The 20,284-nt window shown below is 41.2% G+C and overlaps 1 protein-coding gene across 3 annotated transcripts in view; it reads left to right on the plus strand.

Moving 5' to 3' along the window:
• Positions 1-18,608, plus strand: part of LOC139536282 (TOX high mobility group box family member 2-like) — a 189,900-nt gene extending 171,292 nt beyond the window's left edge. For all 3 annotated transcript variants that reach the window (XM_071336679.1, XM_071336681.1, XM_071336682.1), the window contains 4 exons: positions 7,178-7,258; positions 10,462-10,860; positions 13,780-13,916; positions 17,565-18,608. In XM_071336679.1, the coding sequence (XP_071192780.1) occupies positions 7,178-7,258; positions 10,462-10,860; positions 13,780-13,916; positions 17,565-17,607 (660 nt within the window). In that variant the 3' untranslated portion in view covers positions 17,608-18,608. The remainder of the gene's footprint in view (positions 1-7,177; positions 7,259-10,461; positions 10,861-13,779; positions 13,917-17,564) is intronic.
• Positions 18,609-20,284: the final 1,676 nt, after the last annotated feature.

Here is a 20,284-nt window from a genome sequence, read left to right on the forward strand (position 1 = left end):
ATCTGCAAAGAGGAGTGGGACAAAATCCCTCCTGAGATGTGTGCAAACCTGGTGGCCAACTACAAGAAACGTCTGACCTCTGTGATTGCCAACAAGGGTTTTGCCACCAAGTACTAAGTCATGTTTTGCAGAGGGGTCAAATACTTATTTCCCTCATTAAAATGCAAATCAATTCATAACATTTTTGACATGCGTTTTTCTGGATTTTTTTGTTGATATTCTGTCTCTCACTGTTCAAATAAACCTACCATTAAAATTATAGACTGATCATTTCTTTGTCAGTGGGCAAACGTACAAAATCAGCAGGGGATCAAATACTTTTTTCCCTCACTGTATGCCATGTGGAAACAAAGCAGACAAGGATGACACATCACCATATATGGTCACTCCCCTCCTCCCTCCATTCGCTCTATTTTGACATTCATGCCATTAGAGGGAGAGAATAGAATAATGCAGATATATGATCTTTTTACTCCCCCTATAGAAGGCTGCAGTGCAAGTGTGCATTTGTGTGTGTGTGTGTGTGTGTGTGCGTGTGTGCGTGTGTGTGTGTGTGTGTGTGTGTGTGTGTGTGTGTGTGTGTGTGTGTGTGTGTGTGTGTGTGTGTGTGTGTGTGTGTGTGTGTGTGTGTGTGTGTGTGTGTGTGTGTGTGTGTGTGTGTGTGTGTGTGTGTGTGTGTGTGTGTCTTATCCACCGTGTGTGTCTGTGTCTTTCAGATGTGAGCGCACCCATGTGTTCGTTGCTAGCTTGTCTGTGTGCATTTGCAACGTATGAATGCCTAATGGTAATTCTGACCCATCTCTATCAAAGAACGACCTGTCTATAAGAACTCTATGAAGAGAACTTTAATTATCCTCTCTCTGCTCATGCAGTCTATTTTGTAGAAGGACTCCCTAGAGAATCCAAGAGCGGGAATGTGCATCCCAAAAGCCAACTTATTACCTACACAGTGCACTACTATACTTAAAAGTAATGCACTATTTAGTAAATAGGGTGCCGTTTGGGACGTAGGCAAGGGATTTTTCATCCATTTAAGGACGGGCTCTTGTTTTCTTACCATCAAAAAGGAACGGGGGCCTCAGTCTCAGCCTCGGCAAAGGCTGGCAACCCCACATGACTGGCACGCTATTATATTAACTTGAATTCCCCTTCTGAACGTGTATCATTTGAGGTTTGTTCGGCGGATGTCCATTCCTAATGCTGTTTGGAATGTTTGTCTCGTCTAGATGCTTTGATGGGACATCAACTCTAATTTAGCGATGTGTTGCTTCCATGGAGGTAAAAACGGTGTAGCGAAATGCAGAGTGGCAAATAGTGTTTTCTACCTTTATTTCATCACACCCCTCTCTCTCTAAACGCCACGTCTCCTCCTGTTATCCCTCTCCTCCTCCCTCTCTTCCTCAACTGCACATTCTCTTCAGACATGTTCGATCACTGTGGGAAAACCAACACAATCTGAATGGGATGTTTATTTTTCCAGTGGTTCACATGGTATTGATACTATATGCATCATTGAGTCAAATATTGTGTCTATCTAGGTTGGGAAGGAATAGAGACCAGAGTTGAATTCAGTGTGGTGAAACGTTCAGAATGTTGCAGACAAAATCCTCCATTCAACCTGACAGACAATCATTTCTGTTCTACATTATACATTTCTATCTGAAAGTTCTATAACACCCTCCTGAACAGGACCCCAGGGCTTTTAGCACTGTACTTAAAAAGAGTGTCTGCTAAATGATAGAAATGTATGTAAAATGCCTAGCCTAGCCTCAAAAATAGCATTTTCTAAATAATGTAAAAAACAGACCACTGCTTTGTTTCTGTTTGTCTCTCGCAGGGCTACAACAAGAAAACAGAGTGATTTTAGTCTAACACATTAAAAAAATACTACATTTTACTATACAATACTGCAGTGCTTACTATAGAATTCTATAGTAAACCGTAGTATACTGCAGAATACTATACTACACACTGTAGTATCACTTAATCATGTATAGTACTTACTATAAAATGGTGTAGTATTCTTTAGAATAGTATAGTAAATACTACAGTATTATCTGGGGGGAAAAACAACTGTAGTAACAACTGTCGTAAACACTACAATAATGTCCACAAAAACACGTTTAACTGTAGTAAATACTAGAGCATATCATTTACATATAAACTTCCCATCCCCCTCCCCCATATCCCAATTTGTGACATCTATAAATTAGAAACCTATATGCCAAGTATAGACCATATATTGTGTTCCCTACAGGTTATAGAGAAGTGTAGAAGCTCTGAACTGTCTGTTCAGACTGCAGTCTTGCTTATCTACAGGTTATGCTCTTTTCGCGTTTCTCCAGTAGGTTTCCTGAAAGAGAAAACCTCCATGTCAAAGATAATAATACAACAACACTATAGTAAATACTACATTAATCTGAAAAAACACTATAATAAATACTACATTAATCTGCAAAAACACTATAGTAAATATTATATTAATCTGAAAAAACACTATAGTAAATACTATATTAATCTGAAAAAACACTATAGTAAATATTATATTAATCTGAAAAAACACTATAGTAAATACTATATTAATCTGCAAAAACACTATTGTAAATACTACATTAATCTGAAAAAACACTATAGTAAATAGAATATGAATCTGCAAAAACACTATAGTAAATATTATATTAATCTGCAAAAACACTATTGTAAATACTACATTAATCTGCAAAAACACTATAGTAAATACTACATTAATCTGCAAAAACACTATAGTAGATACTATATTAATCTGCAAAAACACTATAGTAAATACTACATTAATCTGAAAAACACTGTAGTAAATACTACATTAATCTGATAAAACACGATAGTAAATACTACATTAATCTGCAAAAACACTATAGTAAATACAGCATTAATCTGCAAAACACTATAGTAAATACAGCATTAATCTGAAAAAACACTATAGTAAATACTACATTAATCTGCAAAAACATTTTTTTTTACATTTTTTAGTCATTTAGCAGACGCTCTTATCCAGAGCGACTTACAGTAGAGTGCATACATTTTATTACATTTATTTTTTTTACATACTGAGACAAGGATATCCCTACCGGCCAAACCCTCCCTAACCCGGACGACGCTATGCCAATTGTGCGTCGCCCCACGGATCTCCCGGTTGCGGCCGGCTGCGACAGAGCCTGGGCACGAACCCAGCCCAGGCGCGAACCCAGAGACTCTGGTGGCGCAGCTAGCACTACGATGCAGTGCCCTAGACCACTGCGCCACCCGGGAGACACTATAGTAAATACTACATTAATCTGAAAAACACTGTAGTAAATACTACATTAATCTGAAAAAACACTATAGTAAATACTACATTAATCTGCAAAAACACTATAGTAAATACTACATTAATCTGCAAAACACTATAGTAAATACTACATTAATCTGAAAAAAACACGATAGTAAATACTACATGAATCTGCAAAACACTATAGTAAATACTACATGAATCTGCAAAACACTATAGTAAATACTACATTAATCTGCAAAACACTATAGTAAATACTACATTAATCTGCAAAACACTATAGTAAATACTACATTCATCTGCAAAACACTATAGTAAATACTACATTAATCTGCAAAAACACTATAGTAAATACTACATTAATCTGCAAAACACTATAGTAAATACTACATTAATCTGAAAAAAACACGATAGTAAATACTACATGAATCTGCAAAACACTATAGTAAATACTACATGAATCTGCAAAACACTATAGTAAATACTACATTAATCTGCAAAACACTATAGTAAATACTACATTAATCTGCAAAACACTATAGTAAATACTACATTCATCTGCAAAACACTATAGTAAATACTACATTAATCTGCAAAACACTATAGTAAATACTACATTAATCTGCAAAACACTATAGTAAATACTACATTAATCTGCAAAACACTATAGTAAATACTACATTAATCTGCAAAACACTATAGTAAATACTTAAGTGATAATGCCCAAGAAGACGGTTTTTATTTAAAAAAAAATATATATATTTCACCTTTATTTAACCAGGTAGGCCAGTTGAGAACAAATTCTCATTTACAACTGCGACCTGGCCAAGATAGAGCAAAACAGTGCAACCATAACAACAACACAGAGTTACACATGGGATGAACAAACGTACAGTCAATAACACAATAGAAAAATCTATGTACAGTGTGTGCAAATGTGTATGGAGTGTATGGAGGATATATTGACACGGGTGTTGTTAGGTCCGAGAAGAAGCCGAGGGACGGCAAACCATGCCAACCATCCAAACACTGTCTTTGAGGGCATTATCACCTTTGTAGAACGGGTTACCAACCTATTCAAATAATGATTGACAAATTTTCATTAAAAACGTAATTTTGATGAATTTATTCATAACATTTCTAGGGTTGCTACTAGAGGTTGAGCGATTAATCGGAATGGCCGAATAATTAGGGCCGATTTCAAGTTTTCATAACATTTTTGGACACCGATCTTTTTTTTTACACCTTTATTTAACTAGGCAAGTCAGTTAAGAACACATTCTTATTTTCAATGACGGCCTAGGAACGGTGGGTTAACTGCCTTGTTCAGGGGCAGAACGACAGAAGCTCGGGGATTCAATCTTGCAACCTTACGGTTAACTAGTCCAACGCTCTAACCACCTGCCTTACATTGCACTCCACGAGGAGCCTGCCTGTTACGCAAATGCAGTAAGAAGCCAAGGTAAGTTGCTAGCTAGCATTAAACTTATCTTATAAAAAACAATCAATCAATCAATCATAATCACTAGTTAACTATACATGGTTGATGATATTACTAGTTTATCTAGCGTGTCCTGCGTTGCATATAATCGATACGGTGTGCATTCGCGAAAAAAGACTGTCGTTGCTCCAACGTGTACCTAACCATAAACATTGATCCCTTTCTTAAAATCAATACACAAGTATATATTTTTAAACCTGCATATTTAGTTAATATTGCCTGCTAACATGAATTTATTTTAACTAGGGAAATTGTGTCACTTCTCTTGTAACAGAGTCAGGGTATATGTAGCAGTTTGGGCCGCCTGACTCGTTGCAAACTGTGTGAAGACTATTTCTTCCTAACAAACGGGGGATGATTTAACAAAAGCGCATTTGCGAAAAAAGAACAATCGTTGCACGACTGTACCTAACCATAAACATCAATCCCTTTCTTAAAATCAATACACAGAAGTATATATTTTTAAACCTGCATATTTAGCTAAAATAAATCCAGGTTAGCAGGCAATATTAACCAGGTGAAATTGTGTCACTTCTCTTGCGTTCATTGCACGCAGAGTCAGGGTATATGCAACAGTTTGGGCCGCCTGGCTCGTTGCGAACTAATTTGCCAGAATTTTACGTAATTATGACATAACATTGAAGGTTGTGCAATGTAACAGCAATATTTACACTTATGGATGCCACCCGTTAGATGTAATACGGAACAGTTCCGTATTTCACTGAAAGAATAAACGGTTTGTTTTCGAAATGATAGTTTCCGGATTCGACCATATTAATGACCAAAGGCTCGTATTTCTGTGTGTTATTATGTTATAATTAAGTCTATGATTTGATATTTGATACAGCAGTCTGACTGAGCGATGGTAAGCAGCAGCAGGCTCGTACGCATTCATTCAAACAGCACTTTCGTGCGTTTTGCCAGCAGCTCTTTGCAATGCTTCAAGCATTGAGCTGTTTATGACTACAAGCCTATCAACTCCCGAGATTAGGCTGGTGTGTAACTGATGTGAAATGGCTAGCTAGTTAGCGGGGTGCGTGCTAATAGCGTTTCAATCGGTGACGTCACTCGCTCCGAGACTTGGAGTAGTTGTTCCCCTTGCTTTTCCCCGCTGCTTTTGTGGAGCGATGGGTAACGATGCTTCGAGGCTGGCTGTTGTCGATGTGTTCCTTGTTCGAGCCCAGGTAGGGGCGAGGAGAGGGACGGAGGCTATACTGTTACACTGGCAATACTATAGTGCCTATAAGAACATCCAATAGTCAAAGGTATATGAAATACAAATGGTATAGAGAGAAATAGTCCTATAATTCCTATAATAACCTCAACCTAAAACGTCTTACCTGGGAATATTGAAGATTCCTGTTGAAAGGAACCACCAGCTTTCATATGTTCAGAGCAAGGAACTTAAACGTTAGCTTTTTTACATGGCACATATTGCACTTTTACTTTCTTCTCCAACACTTTGTTTTTGCATTATTTAAACCAAATTGAACATGTTTCATTATTTATTTGAGGCTAAATTGATTTGATTGATGTATTATATTAAGTTCATATAAAAGTGTTCAGTCAGTGTTGTTGTAATTGTCATTATTACAAATTAATTAATAAAAAAATATATATATATTGGCCTCAGCTTTTTTTTGGTCCTCCAATAATCGTATCGGTATCGGCATTGAAAAATCATAATCGGTCGACCTCTAGTTGCTACCCAAGCCGGGTGTTCGTTCGTTCTACCGGTTCAGTTGCTAGAGACCCAGTCGTTCAGACTTTTTGTTCTGTATTTATGGACGCGACCCAGTCGTTCGTTCTAAATTTTCCATTGCCATACTGGCTTGCAACGTTCGTATCCCTTGCTTGGTAGCTAGCCAATACAAATCGCTGTTGAAAACTAAATGTTAGTCTGAAAGAAATGTGAGATCATTTCCAGATGCTTTTTATAGTGGAGATCAAGTTTATAAAGTACCTGGCTGTTCTGATGAGACAGTGGATTGCGCAGTCAAATGGAACAGAATAAATAGGCATTTTAACATCATAGATTTAGCCGGTGGTAACTGGTGGAATAGACACCGGCTGGAATGCGGTTTTAACCAGTCAGCGTTTAGGATTAGACCCACCCGTTGTATAATATAGTATATACTACAGTTTTATTTTACTATAGTATTTATACTACAGTAAATACTAGAATGAGTACTACAGGAAAGTCCGCAAAAACACTACAGTGAATACTATAGTATTTATATCATAGTATATACTAGAGTATTTGTTCATATGTGTCTGCTAAATTACCAAAATGTCATTTAAAATGCTTAGCCTAGCTTAGTGCCTTGTCACTTACCACTGCTCTGTTGCTGTTTGTCTCTCTCTCGCAGGGCTACAAGAGGAAAACAGAGGCGGCGAAGAAAGAGTACCTGAAAGCCCTGGCCACGTACCGAGCCACTCTGGTTACCAAGGTAATGGCGGGGGGGGGGGGGGGGGGGTCACGTCTCTGATATATATGGGTCAGTGGTGATATAAGGGATAATAAATTAGATGGAGAGTTCTTCTCTCATCCTGGGGTAGGGGCTCCGTGCAGCCCTGCTGGAGAAGGTTTATGTGTGTATGCTTTGAAGAGAACGGTGAAAATTAGGGCCCAAACACACAGACACGCACACACACAGACACGCACACACACACAGACACACACACACGCACACACACACACACACACACACACACACACACACACACACACACACACACACACACACACACACACACACACACACAGGCACACACACCTTTATTCGTCTGTGTTATTTGCAACACGGCAAGAGGACGGGATGGACGAAAGGTGTGTTTGGGGGGGGTGGGGACTGTGTGTGTGTGTGTGTGTGTCTGTGTGTGTGTGTGTTTGTGCGTGTCTGTGTGTGTCTGTGTGTATGTGTGTGTCTGTGTGTATGTCTGTGTGTGTGTTTGTGTGTGTCTGTATGTCTGTGTGTGTGTGTGTGTGTGTGTGTGTGTGTGTGTGTGTGTGTGTGTGTGTGTGTGTGTGTGTGTGTGTGTGTGTGTGTGTGTGTGTGCGTGTCTGTGTGTGTCTGTGTGTGTTTGTGTGTGTCTGTGTGTATGTCTGTTTGTGTGTGTCTGTATGTCTGTGTGTGTGTGTGTGTGTGTGTGTGTGTGTGTGTGTGTGTGTGTGTGTGTGTGTGTGTGTGTGTGTGTGTGTGTGTGTGTGTGTGTGTGTGTGTGTGTGTGTGTGTGTGTGTGTGTGTGTGTGTGTGTGTGTGTGTGTGTGTGTGTGTGTGTGTGTGTGTGTGTGTGTGTCTGTGTGTGTGGAGGCATGAGTGAGCATTGCTTAGTATGGTGGCTCCTGGTTCTGCCACCTGAGGAACTGCCTGAGGAACTGCCTGAGGAACTGCCTGAGGAACTGCCTGAGGAACTGTCTGAGGAACTGCCTGAGGAACTGCCTGAGGAACTGCCTGAGGAACTGACTGAGGAACTGCCTGAGGGACTGCCTGAGGAACTGCCTGAGGAACTGCCTGAGGAACTGCCTGAGGAACTGCCTGAGGAACTGCCTGAGGAACTGACTGAGGAACTGCCTGAGGAACTGACTGAGGAACTGCCTGAGGAACTGCCTGAGGGACTGCCTGAGGAACTGCCTGAGGGACTGCCTGAGGAACTGCCTGAGGAACTGCCTGAGGAACTGCCTGAGGAACTGCCTGAGGCTAGCTCACATCAGTTGTATTCTGGGTTGTTGGAGATGAGATTTGATAGCTGCTCTGGCACTATTGACGCCAAACATTTCCAGGACAGAGTAGAAAACAAGTGGTTGTAGGAGGTCTGAAAAGAAAATCTGAGTTGAGTTGAATCCCGATCTGAATTGGATTTCATGGATTTGATATACAGTACTGTAATGTACTTGAATGTATTTAATAATACATGGAGATGCCTTCACATGTGTAACATTACTTCATCCAATCCTTGTTCAAACCTTTCCTCTTACCCCTAGATATTTAGACATACTGTATTCAACTTGTCATATATACTTAGATACTTAGATATTTAGACTTTAGTCAAGATAATCAATTAATATCTGTGGTTCCCAACTATGAGTCTTAAAGTACAAATTCAGAACCGGATTAGATGCATAATATACAGTAGGATTGCATCATAATAGATTCTACTAACATTTTCCGTGTGCCAGTCTTAGTGCCAAGCACCTATTTCTTCCATTTCCATGTCTTCACTCCATTGTTTTCCCTTCACATAAACCCAAATTGCATTACCATGTTAAACAGCCTCTCACCGGTCCCCATGGCCTCACACTTCCTCCAAGGCTTACAAGCCCAAAACAAATGCCTTGATTAAGGCATGAAAAGTTTATTCATCAACCTCTCTCTTTACCAGTTGCAGGTTTTTCCCCTTTAATAAAGCTCATTCTCACCACTCGTTTGCGTAATTAAATATTGCTTTCTGACACATCTCGTATTCAAGGGCTTGATTGATGCGTGTGCAGATTGGCAGGCCTTTAAAAGAAATTAAAACAGGCAGAAAAAAACTGCAAATCTACCATTCATTCACCACCACTCACAACAAGACACATAGTACATGTAGCCATTCAAAAGGAGTCCTCTTTAAATAGTGTGTTTAAATTGCTGAAGAGAAGTGGGAATCAAGGACAGAGGAATTGAAGGTAATTAGAAATCGGCAGAGTGACATTTTGGATGAGTCACGTGCCCGGAGTGTTCCGCGTGCACCTGTTACCATTTTGTTTGTGACGCACACTGATAATCTATGTTGGGGGGAAAAGAACACCCACAAATGGAGCTTGATGACTACAGTAAATGTCTCGTTTAAAAGCCCCAAGTTAACGAGGTTCATTCATTCCGAAAGTCAAAGTGGAGTTTAGTGCTTTTCAACCCACCAAGGGACACATAATGGGATAGTTAACCCAAATGATAAATGATTGGTTTCCTTACCTTGTTACTACCTGACCCTTTAAAGGGGAAGTTTCACATTTCTAAATCTCCACAATTAATACTCACCTGTTGTTCATAGAATAGGCTTAATAGTATAGTATAGTATAAAATAGTACTGCTTTCAGTTGTGGTTGTTCAGTGCTTGGAAGGGAGCCCACACACACTTCACTCCCACCAATCTCTCACCATTCTTTACCATTTCATTTCCCACTTGACCTGCAAATGTATCTCCCTCGTCTTTAGTCTTCTATCCATCTTTTCATTGATTATTTCTCTGTCTCTGTTCAATAGACAGTATGTACGCCATTACCAAATAGCAGACAGCGAAAGCTCACGTCAACAACTGTGACAGCTAATGAGAGGGACTGAACATATTTCATACCGCAGCAACGTATACATATAGGTTTGCCATTTAAAGTCTATGAAAGGATGGAATGTCTAATGAAATTAAGCAGCTCAGGGGATGTGACTTCCATGCTGAAATGAACTAAACATCATGATTTTCACATAGAGGGACCTGAGTGGATGATGTGTTCATATGTTCTACCCATTTATTGTATTAGTTGTGTAATATATTGGCTAATATATTTGCATTGACATACCTGTATCTCACCAATATAAATTAGCTGTGTAATATATTGGGTAATACCTATTTTAACTGCCCTTTTTGTCCCTCTTGTCTTCCCCTCTGTCCTCAGACCTACAATGACCCTGTGGAGACGAAAAGTGTCCAGACGAGCCAGCCTTCCTCCCACATGATGCCCCCCAATCCACCCCTGTACAGCGTGCCACCCCAGCCCTCCTCCCCCTACAGTCTGGGGCCGGGGGGCTTCCCCCTGTCGGACATGCAGGGCTACGCAGGGGCTACGCGTCACGCACTCTCCCGGACCCTCAGCCAGTCTCAGATGCTGCCCAGCATTAGTGCCTCTCCCCCTTCCTCCTTCCAGATCAGCCCGCCCTTGCACCAACAGCTCTCCATGCACCAGAACTCCCTCCTCAACCAGCCAATCCGCATGCAGCACGGCCAGTCCCAGCCAATCATCTCCCACCAGATGGGACTCCAGGCCTCTCTTCACTCACCTCCTCCTGGCCAGCAGGTTTGTGTGACTCTGGGAGTGCCGATATCACCAGCATATATCATATCACCAAATTATATGAAGGAATAGTGGACATGCTCACTTTTCAGTAGGCTAGTGTGGAGAGTATGGACCATAGAGATCCTATTAAATTACTCATTCCTAATTCCAAACAACTTATAACCGTTTGGTTCTCTGTAACCTTAGCAACTAGTTTGGATCAGCATTCCATTACCAATTCCATTATTAGTCTAAACAGTATGACTGGTCCAGAATCAGAATTAAGTGTAGAACGTTGAGTTAAAAGAGTAGTGAAACAATGATGTGTGCAGGGTTGGATGGGGATACGGTTTAGTTCAGCAAACACAGCGCGTTACCTCCTTTCAGAAAGAATATTGTTAGCTCCATGCTCCTCAGGGGCGATGGTTTTGATATGTATCGACTGCCTGTAAAATTAATGCTAAGCTTGATTTGATAACATTTTCTTGTTAACAACTATAGTTTTGGCAAGTCGGTAAGGACATCTACTTTGTGCATGACACAAGTCATTTTTCCAACAATTGTTTACATACAGATTATTTCACTTATAAATCACTGTATCATAATTCCGGTGGGTCAGAAGTTTACATACACTCAATTAGTATTTGGTAGCATTGCCTTTAAATTGTTTAACTTGGGTCAAATGTTTCGGGCAGCCTTCCACAAGCTTCCCACAATAAGTTGGGTGAATTTTGGCCCATTCCTCCTGACAGAGCTGGATGTAACTGAGTCAAGTTTGTAGGCCTCCATGCTCGCACACGCTTTTTAAGTTCTGTCCACAAATGCTCTATAGGATTGAGGTCAGGGCTTTGTGATGGCCACTCCAATAACTTGACTTTGTTGTCCTTAAGCCATTTTTCCACAACTTTGGAAGTATGCAACATCAAAACCTCATCCCAACTGTAAAGTATGGTGGAGGGAGCGTCATGGTCTGGGACTGCTTTGCTGCCGCAGGGCCTGTACAGCTTGCTATCATCGACAGAAAAATTAATTCCTAAGTTTATCAAGACATTTTGCAGGAGAATGTAAGGCTATCTGTCTGCCAATTGAAGCTCAACAGAAGTTGGGTGATGCAACAGAACAACGATCCAAAACACAGAAGTAAATCAACAACAGAATGGCTTCAACAGAAGAAAATACACCTTCTGGAGTGGCACAGTCAGAGCCCTGACCTCAACCCGATTGAGATGCTGTGGCATGACCTCAAGAGAGCGGTTCACACCAGACATCCCAAGAATATTGCTGAACTGAAACAGTTTTGTGAAGAGGAATGGTCCAAAATTCCTCCTGACCGTTGTGTAGGTCTGATCTGGCAACTACAGAAAATGTTTGGTTGAGGTTATTGCTGCCAAAGGAGGGTCAACCAGTTATTAAATCCAAGGGTTCACATACTTTTCCCACCCTGAACTGTGAATATTTACACGGTGTGTTCAATAAAGACAGGAAAACGTATAATTGTGTGTTATTAGTTTAAGCAGACTGTGTTTGTCTATTGTTGTGACCTAGATGAAGATCAGATCAAATTTTATGACCAATTTATGGAGAAATCCAGGTAATTCCAAAGGGTTCACATACTTGTTCTTGCCACTGTAGCTACAATACTTAGGGTTGATGCATGATATCTGCTTTAGATGTAAACAGCTCTATTCACATTCCCGTTCCTCAGCTTTGCATCACAAGCATGTATACATTATACTCAGTAACTATCTCTCCCTTCCCCTCGTTACACTCTCTCGCTCTCTCTCTCTCTTTAGTCTCTCTCTCAAATTAAAATGTACATGTTATTGGCTCGCTTGAGGTACTATGCTGCCAAACCAATTAGCATTTAAACTAATCTAAAATAGAAATGTAGCAGAATTTGGCATTCAGACCTTAAGTAAAGAGCAAGCCTCTACCTCCTCCTGTTTCTTCCTATCTCTTTCCCACTCTTCCTATGTCAATCCCTTCCCCTCCTCCTTCTGTCTCTCTCTACTCTCTCCATAAGCCAGGATAAGTTGTCAGAGAACTAAGAACAACCAGCCTGGTCAGAGCAAAAATTGTTTAGTCTACCTGTGGTAAATTCAATTGATTGGACATGATTTGGAAAGGCACACACCTGTCTACATAATTTAAATAGGCAAGTCAGTTAAAAACAAATTGTTATTTACAATGACGCCCTACCCCGGCCAAACCAGGGTGGGGCAGCAGGTAGCCTAGTGGTTTGAGCGTTGGACTAGTAACCGAAAGGTTGCAACATTGAAGCTGACAAGGTACAAATCTGTCCTTCTGCCCCTGAACAAGGCAGTTAACCCACTGTTCCTAGACCATCATTGAAAATAAGAATTTGTTCTTCACTGACTTGCCTAATTAAATAAAGGTAAAATAAAAACCTGGACAGCACTAGGCCAATTGTGCACTGCCCTATGGGGCTCCCAATCACATCCGGATGTGATGCAGCCTGGATTCAAACCAGGGACTGCAGTGATGCCTTTTGTACTGAGATGCAGTGCCTTAGACCGCTGCGCCACTCGGTCTGAATAGTTTCCAAATGCACTGTACATACTACAATTCATATTATTTTGTACGACCGCTATTACATTGGTAATCCAACCTAACATAAAGTTACATATAATACTAAACGGAGTGGCACATATTTGAGTAATATATAATACGTTTTGCTCTGAGGCCAGGTTGGAATAACACATCAACTAAAAGCTGCAAAGCTAACACCATGGCCCCTATGTTTTATTAATTTGTGGCTGGAATCTCTCCCTTTCTTTCCCTTTCTCTCTGACTCTCCCTCTCTCTCTTCCTCTCCATCCCCTCCCCCTGCATCTCTCTCTTGTTCTACCCTCTCCATATGGCCAGTATACATTGTCAGAAACTTAAACTAATGCCATGGCCTCGCTCTCTCTCCTATAGGGATTTTCCCACCTACAGTCAGAGTACCAGAAAAGTGTGGGTTCCCAGTCTCCAGGGGCCCCTAACCCTGGAGGGAGACAGAACCACGAGTGGGACAGTGAATACTGTGATCGGGAGTGTGGTGGCAACCACTGCAGGTGAGACAGCCCAGACCAGTATCGGCTTTGTATAGGAAACTATTTTTAATTCTATACTGTTTATACCTTAGAATAGGGACAGTTTTCTGGACCCAGAGTAAGGCTAGCTTGGGACTAAGAAAATATTTCAATGGAGATTTTCCATTCAGGATGATTATTTAGTCCAATACTTAATCTGTGTCCGATAAACTGGCACAGAGAGTATTATTCAATGCTATTTTAACAGGTAAAGTGAATGCCTTTGAGTACACAATTGTATTATTTAATGCTGTCTCAAATGTTTATTCGAAAAGACCTTTGATACTACTGCTTTGTGTCCTTGAATTGACTTTGTACCGTTCAGTCCTCAATTTTGTCTCAGCTACAGTAAGTGTCAATATGACAGCAGTCAAAAATAGTCAATTATTGTCAGCTCATGCTTACATCCAAATCATCTTGGCTCCTGGACTCTGTCCACACATTTCAAGGCTGTGTTGAGACAATGACTTATCCATGACCAAAGCCCAGCTCAGATAATCCCTACCATTGTGCCTCTGAGTTGTAGTAATGCTGCAGCAAATGTACATTATCATGTTGGGCGTTGGCAGTCACAATGTAAGTAACTTCATTATGTCCCTGTAACTGTCCTGAATGCCTCTGTCGATCTTACAGCTATTGTATACAGTAATCATGTGCCTATGAACCAGAGTCATACTACAGCACTGAGGCGGTGTGCCCTAGTAGAAAGTCCACTGTGTGCAGCTCCCTCTACACTATCAGCTCAAACAGAAATAATATGTTCATGTCTGCTTCTGACAAGCTTCCCAGTAAAGCAATTAAATAAATCAAGCATCGCCAAAAAGTGCTCAAAATAGCCCACATTAACATAGGTAGCCTATGAAACAAGTTTCATGGAATCAATCTCTGAAACTCTCTTAGATAATACCTTTGATGATACAGTGGTAGCAATACATGTCTATAATTTCTACAGAAATGTCAGAAATGCCACTGGGGGCGGTGTTGCGGCCTATATATATATATATGCAATCTTTACATTCCTGTAAAGGTTAGAGAGAATCTCATGTTAAATACTGTTTAAGTAATATGGCTACCTGCCTCACCTAAAGCCCATTCTTGTGGGAAGCTGCTATAGACCACCAAGTGCTAACAGCCAGTATCTGGATAATATGTGTGAAATGCTTGATAAAGTACAGTATGTGATATCAACAGAGAGGTATATTTCCTGGGTGACCTTAATATTGACTGGCTTTTATCAAGCTGCCCACTGAAGAAAAAGCTTCAAACTGTAACCAGTGCCTGAATCCTGGTTCGGGCTGTCAGTCAACCTACCAGGGTATTTACAAACTGCATAGGAGTGAAATCATAAACATGTATTGATCACATCTTTACTAATGTTGCAGAAATCTGCTTTAAACCTGTATCCAAATCCATTGGATGTAGTGATCACAATATAGTAGCCATGTCTAAGTAAACCAAAGGCTGGGCCTAATATAGTGTATAAGAGGTCATATAAGAAGTTTTGTAAAGATTCCTAAGTTAATGATGAAAATAATATTTGCTGGTCTGTGGTGTGTAATGAGGAGCAACCAGATGCTGCACTTGACACATTAAGAAAATGACTATACAACTGCTATATCCCCGTGGATTGATAAGGGATTTAAAAATGTTATGGTTGAGAGGGATAAGGTAAAATAAATGGCAAATAAGTCTGGCTGCACAACCAATTGGAAAACGTACTGTGAATTGAGAAATCATGTGACTAAACTGAATAAAAAGAAGAAGAAACTATACTATGAAACAAAGATAAATGATATAAAGAATGATAGTAAAAAGCTTTGGAGCTCATTAAAGGAAATTTTGGGCAAAAAGGCAAACTCAGCTCCATCATTCGTTGAATCAGATGGCTCATTCATCACAAAACCCACTGATATTGCCAACTACTTTAATTATTTTTTAATAGGCAAGATTAGCAAACTTAGGCATGACATACCAGCAACAAATGCCGACCCTACACATCCAAGTATAACTGACCAAATTATGAAAGAAAAGCATTGTAATTTTGATTTACGAAAAGTGAGTGTGGAAGAGGTACATTTTGTTGTTGTTGTCTATCAACAATGACAAGCCACATGGGTCTGACAACTTGGAGGGAATATTACTGAGGATAATAGCGGATGATATTGCCATTCTTGTTTGCCATATCTTCAATCTAAGCCTACAAGAAAATGTGTGCCCTCAGACCTGGACGGAAGCAAAAGTCATTCCGCCACCCAAGAATAGTAAAGCCCCCTTTACTGGCTCAAATAGCCGACCAATCAGCCTGTTACCAACCGTTAGTAAACTTTTGGAAAAAATGGTGTTTGACCAGACAATGCTATTTCACAGTAAACAAATTGAAAACAGACTTTCAGCACGCTTATAGGGAAGGACATTCAACATGCACGGCACTTACACAAATGACTGATTTGACTGGCATTGTCAATCATAGTCTGCTGCTGGAACTTATGTGTTATGGCTTTACACCGCCTGCTATATTGTGGATAAAGAGTTACCTGTCTAACAGAACACAGAGGGTGTTCTTTAATGGAAGCCTCTCCAACATAATCCAGGTAGAATCAGGAATTCCCCAGGGCAGCTGTCTAGGCCCCTTACTTTTTTCAATCTTTACTAATGACCTGCCACTCTGCCACTGGCTCTGAGTAAAGCCTGTGCCACAAAGAGGGACTTTCAAAAATGACAATTGGCTCAGAACAGGGCAGCACGGCTGTCCCTTAAATATACACGTATCACTAACATTAATAATATGCATGTCAGTCTCTCATGGCTCAAAGTAGAGGATAGATTAACTTCATCACTACTTGTTTTTGTAAGTATTGACATACTGAATGCACTGAGCTGTCTGTTTAAACTACTAGCACACAGCTCGGACACCCATGCATACCCCACAAGACATGCCACCAGATGTCTCTTCATGTGAAGGGGGCACATTAAAATGGATCGGTACAATAGACTGGCCCGCCCTGTTCTTCATTCACAATTGGTGATTACAGAATTATGCATTTGCTTCCCCTCGCTCATCAACTCATCCTCATTCTCCTCTTTTCTCCCAATCATAATTTACTTCATTTATTTCATCTGTTGTTATATGTGTGAAATTAATTTCAGTAGAGTTTAGGTTCAGTTTCGAGGCAATTATCGGGGTTATTACCAGCTGGGTACTGCACTTTCAACTGTTGGAAGGAGGAGGGGCAATGGAGCGAAACCGTTCAGAAACATGACATGCCCTCCTCAAACTGGTTCCAACTCCAGTTCTGTTTGTGATATTAAGATTCTAACAACAACAGTTTGTTATATAGACTTATTTAGGAAAAGTCAAGGACAGATGGGGGCATGACTTAAAAAATGGCGGAGTATAAAAATAAATAAATGTGCGGTCAAAATGACTGCTTTAGCGGTTCTAGTGTTAACTGAATAGTTTTCAAAACTTTTGTTAGCCACATCTGTTTGGAATGTACTCCAACAAACACATGGCACACTTTATTCCTTCAATATTAGTTTTATAATTGTCCCTACTGTACTTCAAAGGGGAAGGGGAAGTCTGTGTTTTATTTATTCCTTCTCACCGTCTCCCTCTCTTCTTGTTTTCAGCGGCAGCATGATAGCCAGGGACAAGCCACTCTACCTCACTTGAAACTGGAGGTCGACAAGAAAAGACACCAGGGAGTCAGCCCTCAACATCCCCACATACACCACCTCCCCAACCCCCCAACCCACTCCTACCACCACCAACCACCACCTCTTTTTGTCAATGTAATCTTTTCGGTTTTTAGAAAGATTTGTGCAAAGTTCCGATGACTACTAGCGATTTTCTTCTTTTTTCCCTCAGTGTATTTCTTCTCCTGCCTGATTCTAGAGCTCTCATCTTTGTCTCAGAGTAAAGGCAAATTGAAGAACCATGAAAATAGCCCCCCTCAGGGACTAAACTGAGCTTTAATTGGAATAAAATGAGCAAAAAGCATTCTTCTTCTTTTCATTCTTCTTCTTCATCTCGTTTAATCATTTTTTAAATTTCTTTTGTTTTCTTTTCTTGTTGTTGTTTTTATTTCTTTCTCGCTTGCTACATTTTCTTTTGCCAATGACAGTTCCTGTACTGTAGGGGAAATACTTTTCTGGTAGGTTTCAGCACACAGGCCTTGATGTTACTGTTGCTTTGCTTTAGGGTCTGTGAATTATAACAATACAAAGTGATGGGCTGGGAAAGGATAATTACATAAATTCAACCTTTTTTTAATGAAAGACCTGTGGAGGTTTACCAAGCTGTCACAGTGTGATTGTAAATATCACTTTGATCAAATTGGGAATTCGAAGTCCAGATAGCTTTTCTTCTTCTTTAGTATTACCTGTAAGTCATTGGTTTGTATTTCAAAGTGTATCTCGTGTGTGCGGTTGCGTGCCTGCATGTGTGTGGGAGTGTATGCGTGTGCTACTGTGCGTATGTGTGCGCGTGTGCATTTGGGTGTGTCTGTGTGCATGTGAGTGTGTATGCGTGTGTGTGTTTGTGTGTGTGTGTTTTGTGAATTTTAACAGGCTGTGCAGGTGGATTTCAAAGGAGTACTTCACACACTCGATCTTGCATTAAATCTGTGCTCACTGGTATGATTTTTCCAATAAAGTTACATCAAAAACACAATACAGAGTCTGTGTCCTGCAGATCATTAAATGGAAAGAGAGAGAGAGAGAGAGCGAGAGCGAGAGAGAGAGAGAGAGAGAGAGAGAGAGGGAGTAGAAGCAAGACAGAGCGAGAGAGAGAGAGAGAGTAGAAGCAAGACAGAGCGAGAGAGAGAGAGAGAGTAGAAGCGAGAGAGAGAGAGAGAGAGAGTAGAAGCGAGAGAGAGAGAGAGAGAGAGAGTAGAAGCAAGAGAGAGCGAGAGAGAGAGAGAAGCAAGAGAGAGAGAGAGTAGAAGAGAGAGAGAGAGAGAGAGAAGCGAGAGAGAGAGAGAGAGAGAGAGAGAGAGAGAGGGAGTAGAAGCAAGACAGAGCGAGAGAGAGAGAGAGAGAGAGAGTAGAAGCAAGAGAGAGAGAGAGAGAGAGAGAGTAGAAGCGAGAGAGAGAGAGAGAGAGATATTACAAAAATGGGAACATCAGCAACCTTATCTTCCACACAAACCATCCCCTGGCATGGCACAGTGCTATATTAGCACACTACCCCTCTGTTAAGAGAGGGGGGGTTAACGAGGGGTGGAAACTCAGGATACTTGACAACGAGGACTCTGAGTCAGCTAACATAAATCTATATAAGTCTGGAACAGTATTGGTACAGGGCAACCCCAAACAGTTTCAGCTGGACTTTCACCTAATCAAAGAATTAGCCCAGCAGGAGAAGCTCTCCCTTGATAAAGATACCCCCACCCCAAGCGGGTCAGACCAGACCTCTTCATCATATAACCCCACAGACGAGCAACCCTCAGCAGACAGTCAACCTCCCAGTACAGAGCACTTCTCCCTCATTGAAATGAAGGATAAATTCACCCAGCTGGAGGTAAGGCAGGTGGAGCTGGAACAGCAGGTGATTACACTCCAGTCAGCACAGACCCAGACAACAGTCCAGCACAACAACCCCTTAACCAGACCAGGAGAGCTGGAGGTGGAGAGAGACATATCTGCACTCTGGACAGTGGTGAGACAACTTCAACAGGAGAAAGAGCAGAAGCAGGAGCAGAACAAAGCACTAGAGGAGAGGATCAGACTGCTGGAGGAGAGGGAGAGGGGGATGGAGGAGAGGATCAGACTGCTGGAGGAGAGGTTGAGGGGGATGGCATGTGACAGAGAACAACCCACTAGGGAGGTGGCCATCCCCACAGAGACGCCAGCAGAACAGCCCACCTCAGCACCGGACAAAAGTCTCGACACCACAGCAGAACAGTCCACACCAGACCCTGACCATAGAGTCAACATCACAGCAGAACAGACAAAAGAAAAACCCCAAGCCCAGCAGCTCTCACCCCCCCTGAGCACCCCCCCTGTCAGCCACCCTGATAGCCCTCCTGACAACCCCCCCACACCCACTGAGAACAAACACAAGACACAGATTGTTCTCCTTATGGACTCAAATGGGAAATATATAGAAGAAAAAAAACTTTTTCCCAAACACAGTGTGTCTAAACTCTGGTGTCCAAACACCCAGTGCGCCCTAGACCTTCTGTCTGAGGACAAACTAGGCTCACCTAGCCACATAATAATACACACAGGCACAAACGACCTGAGAGCAAAGCAGGAAAGGGTGGCCACAGCACTGAAGGGAGTGATTGAAAAAGCTTCTTCTACTTTCCCCAATGCACAAGTGGTTATCTCCACCCTGCTACCACGAA

Source organism: Salvelinus alpinus, chromosome 12, assembly GCF_045679555.1.
Source record: "Salvelinus alpinus chromosome 12, SLU_Salpinus.1, whole genome shotgun sequence".
NCBI lineage: Eukaryota > Metazoa > Chordata > Actinopteri > Salmoniformes > Salmonidae > Salvelinus > Salvelinus alpinus.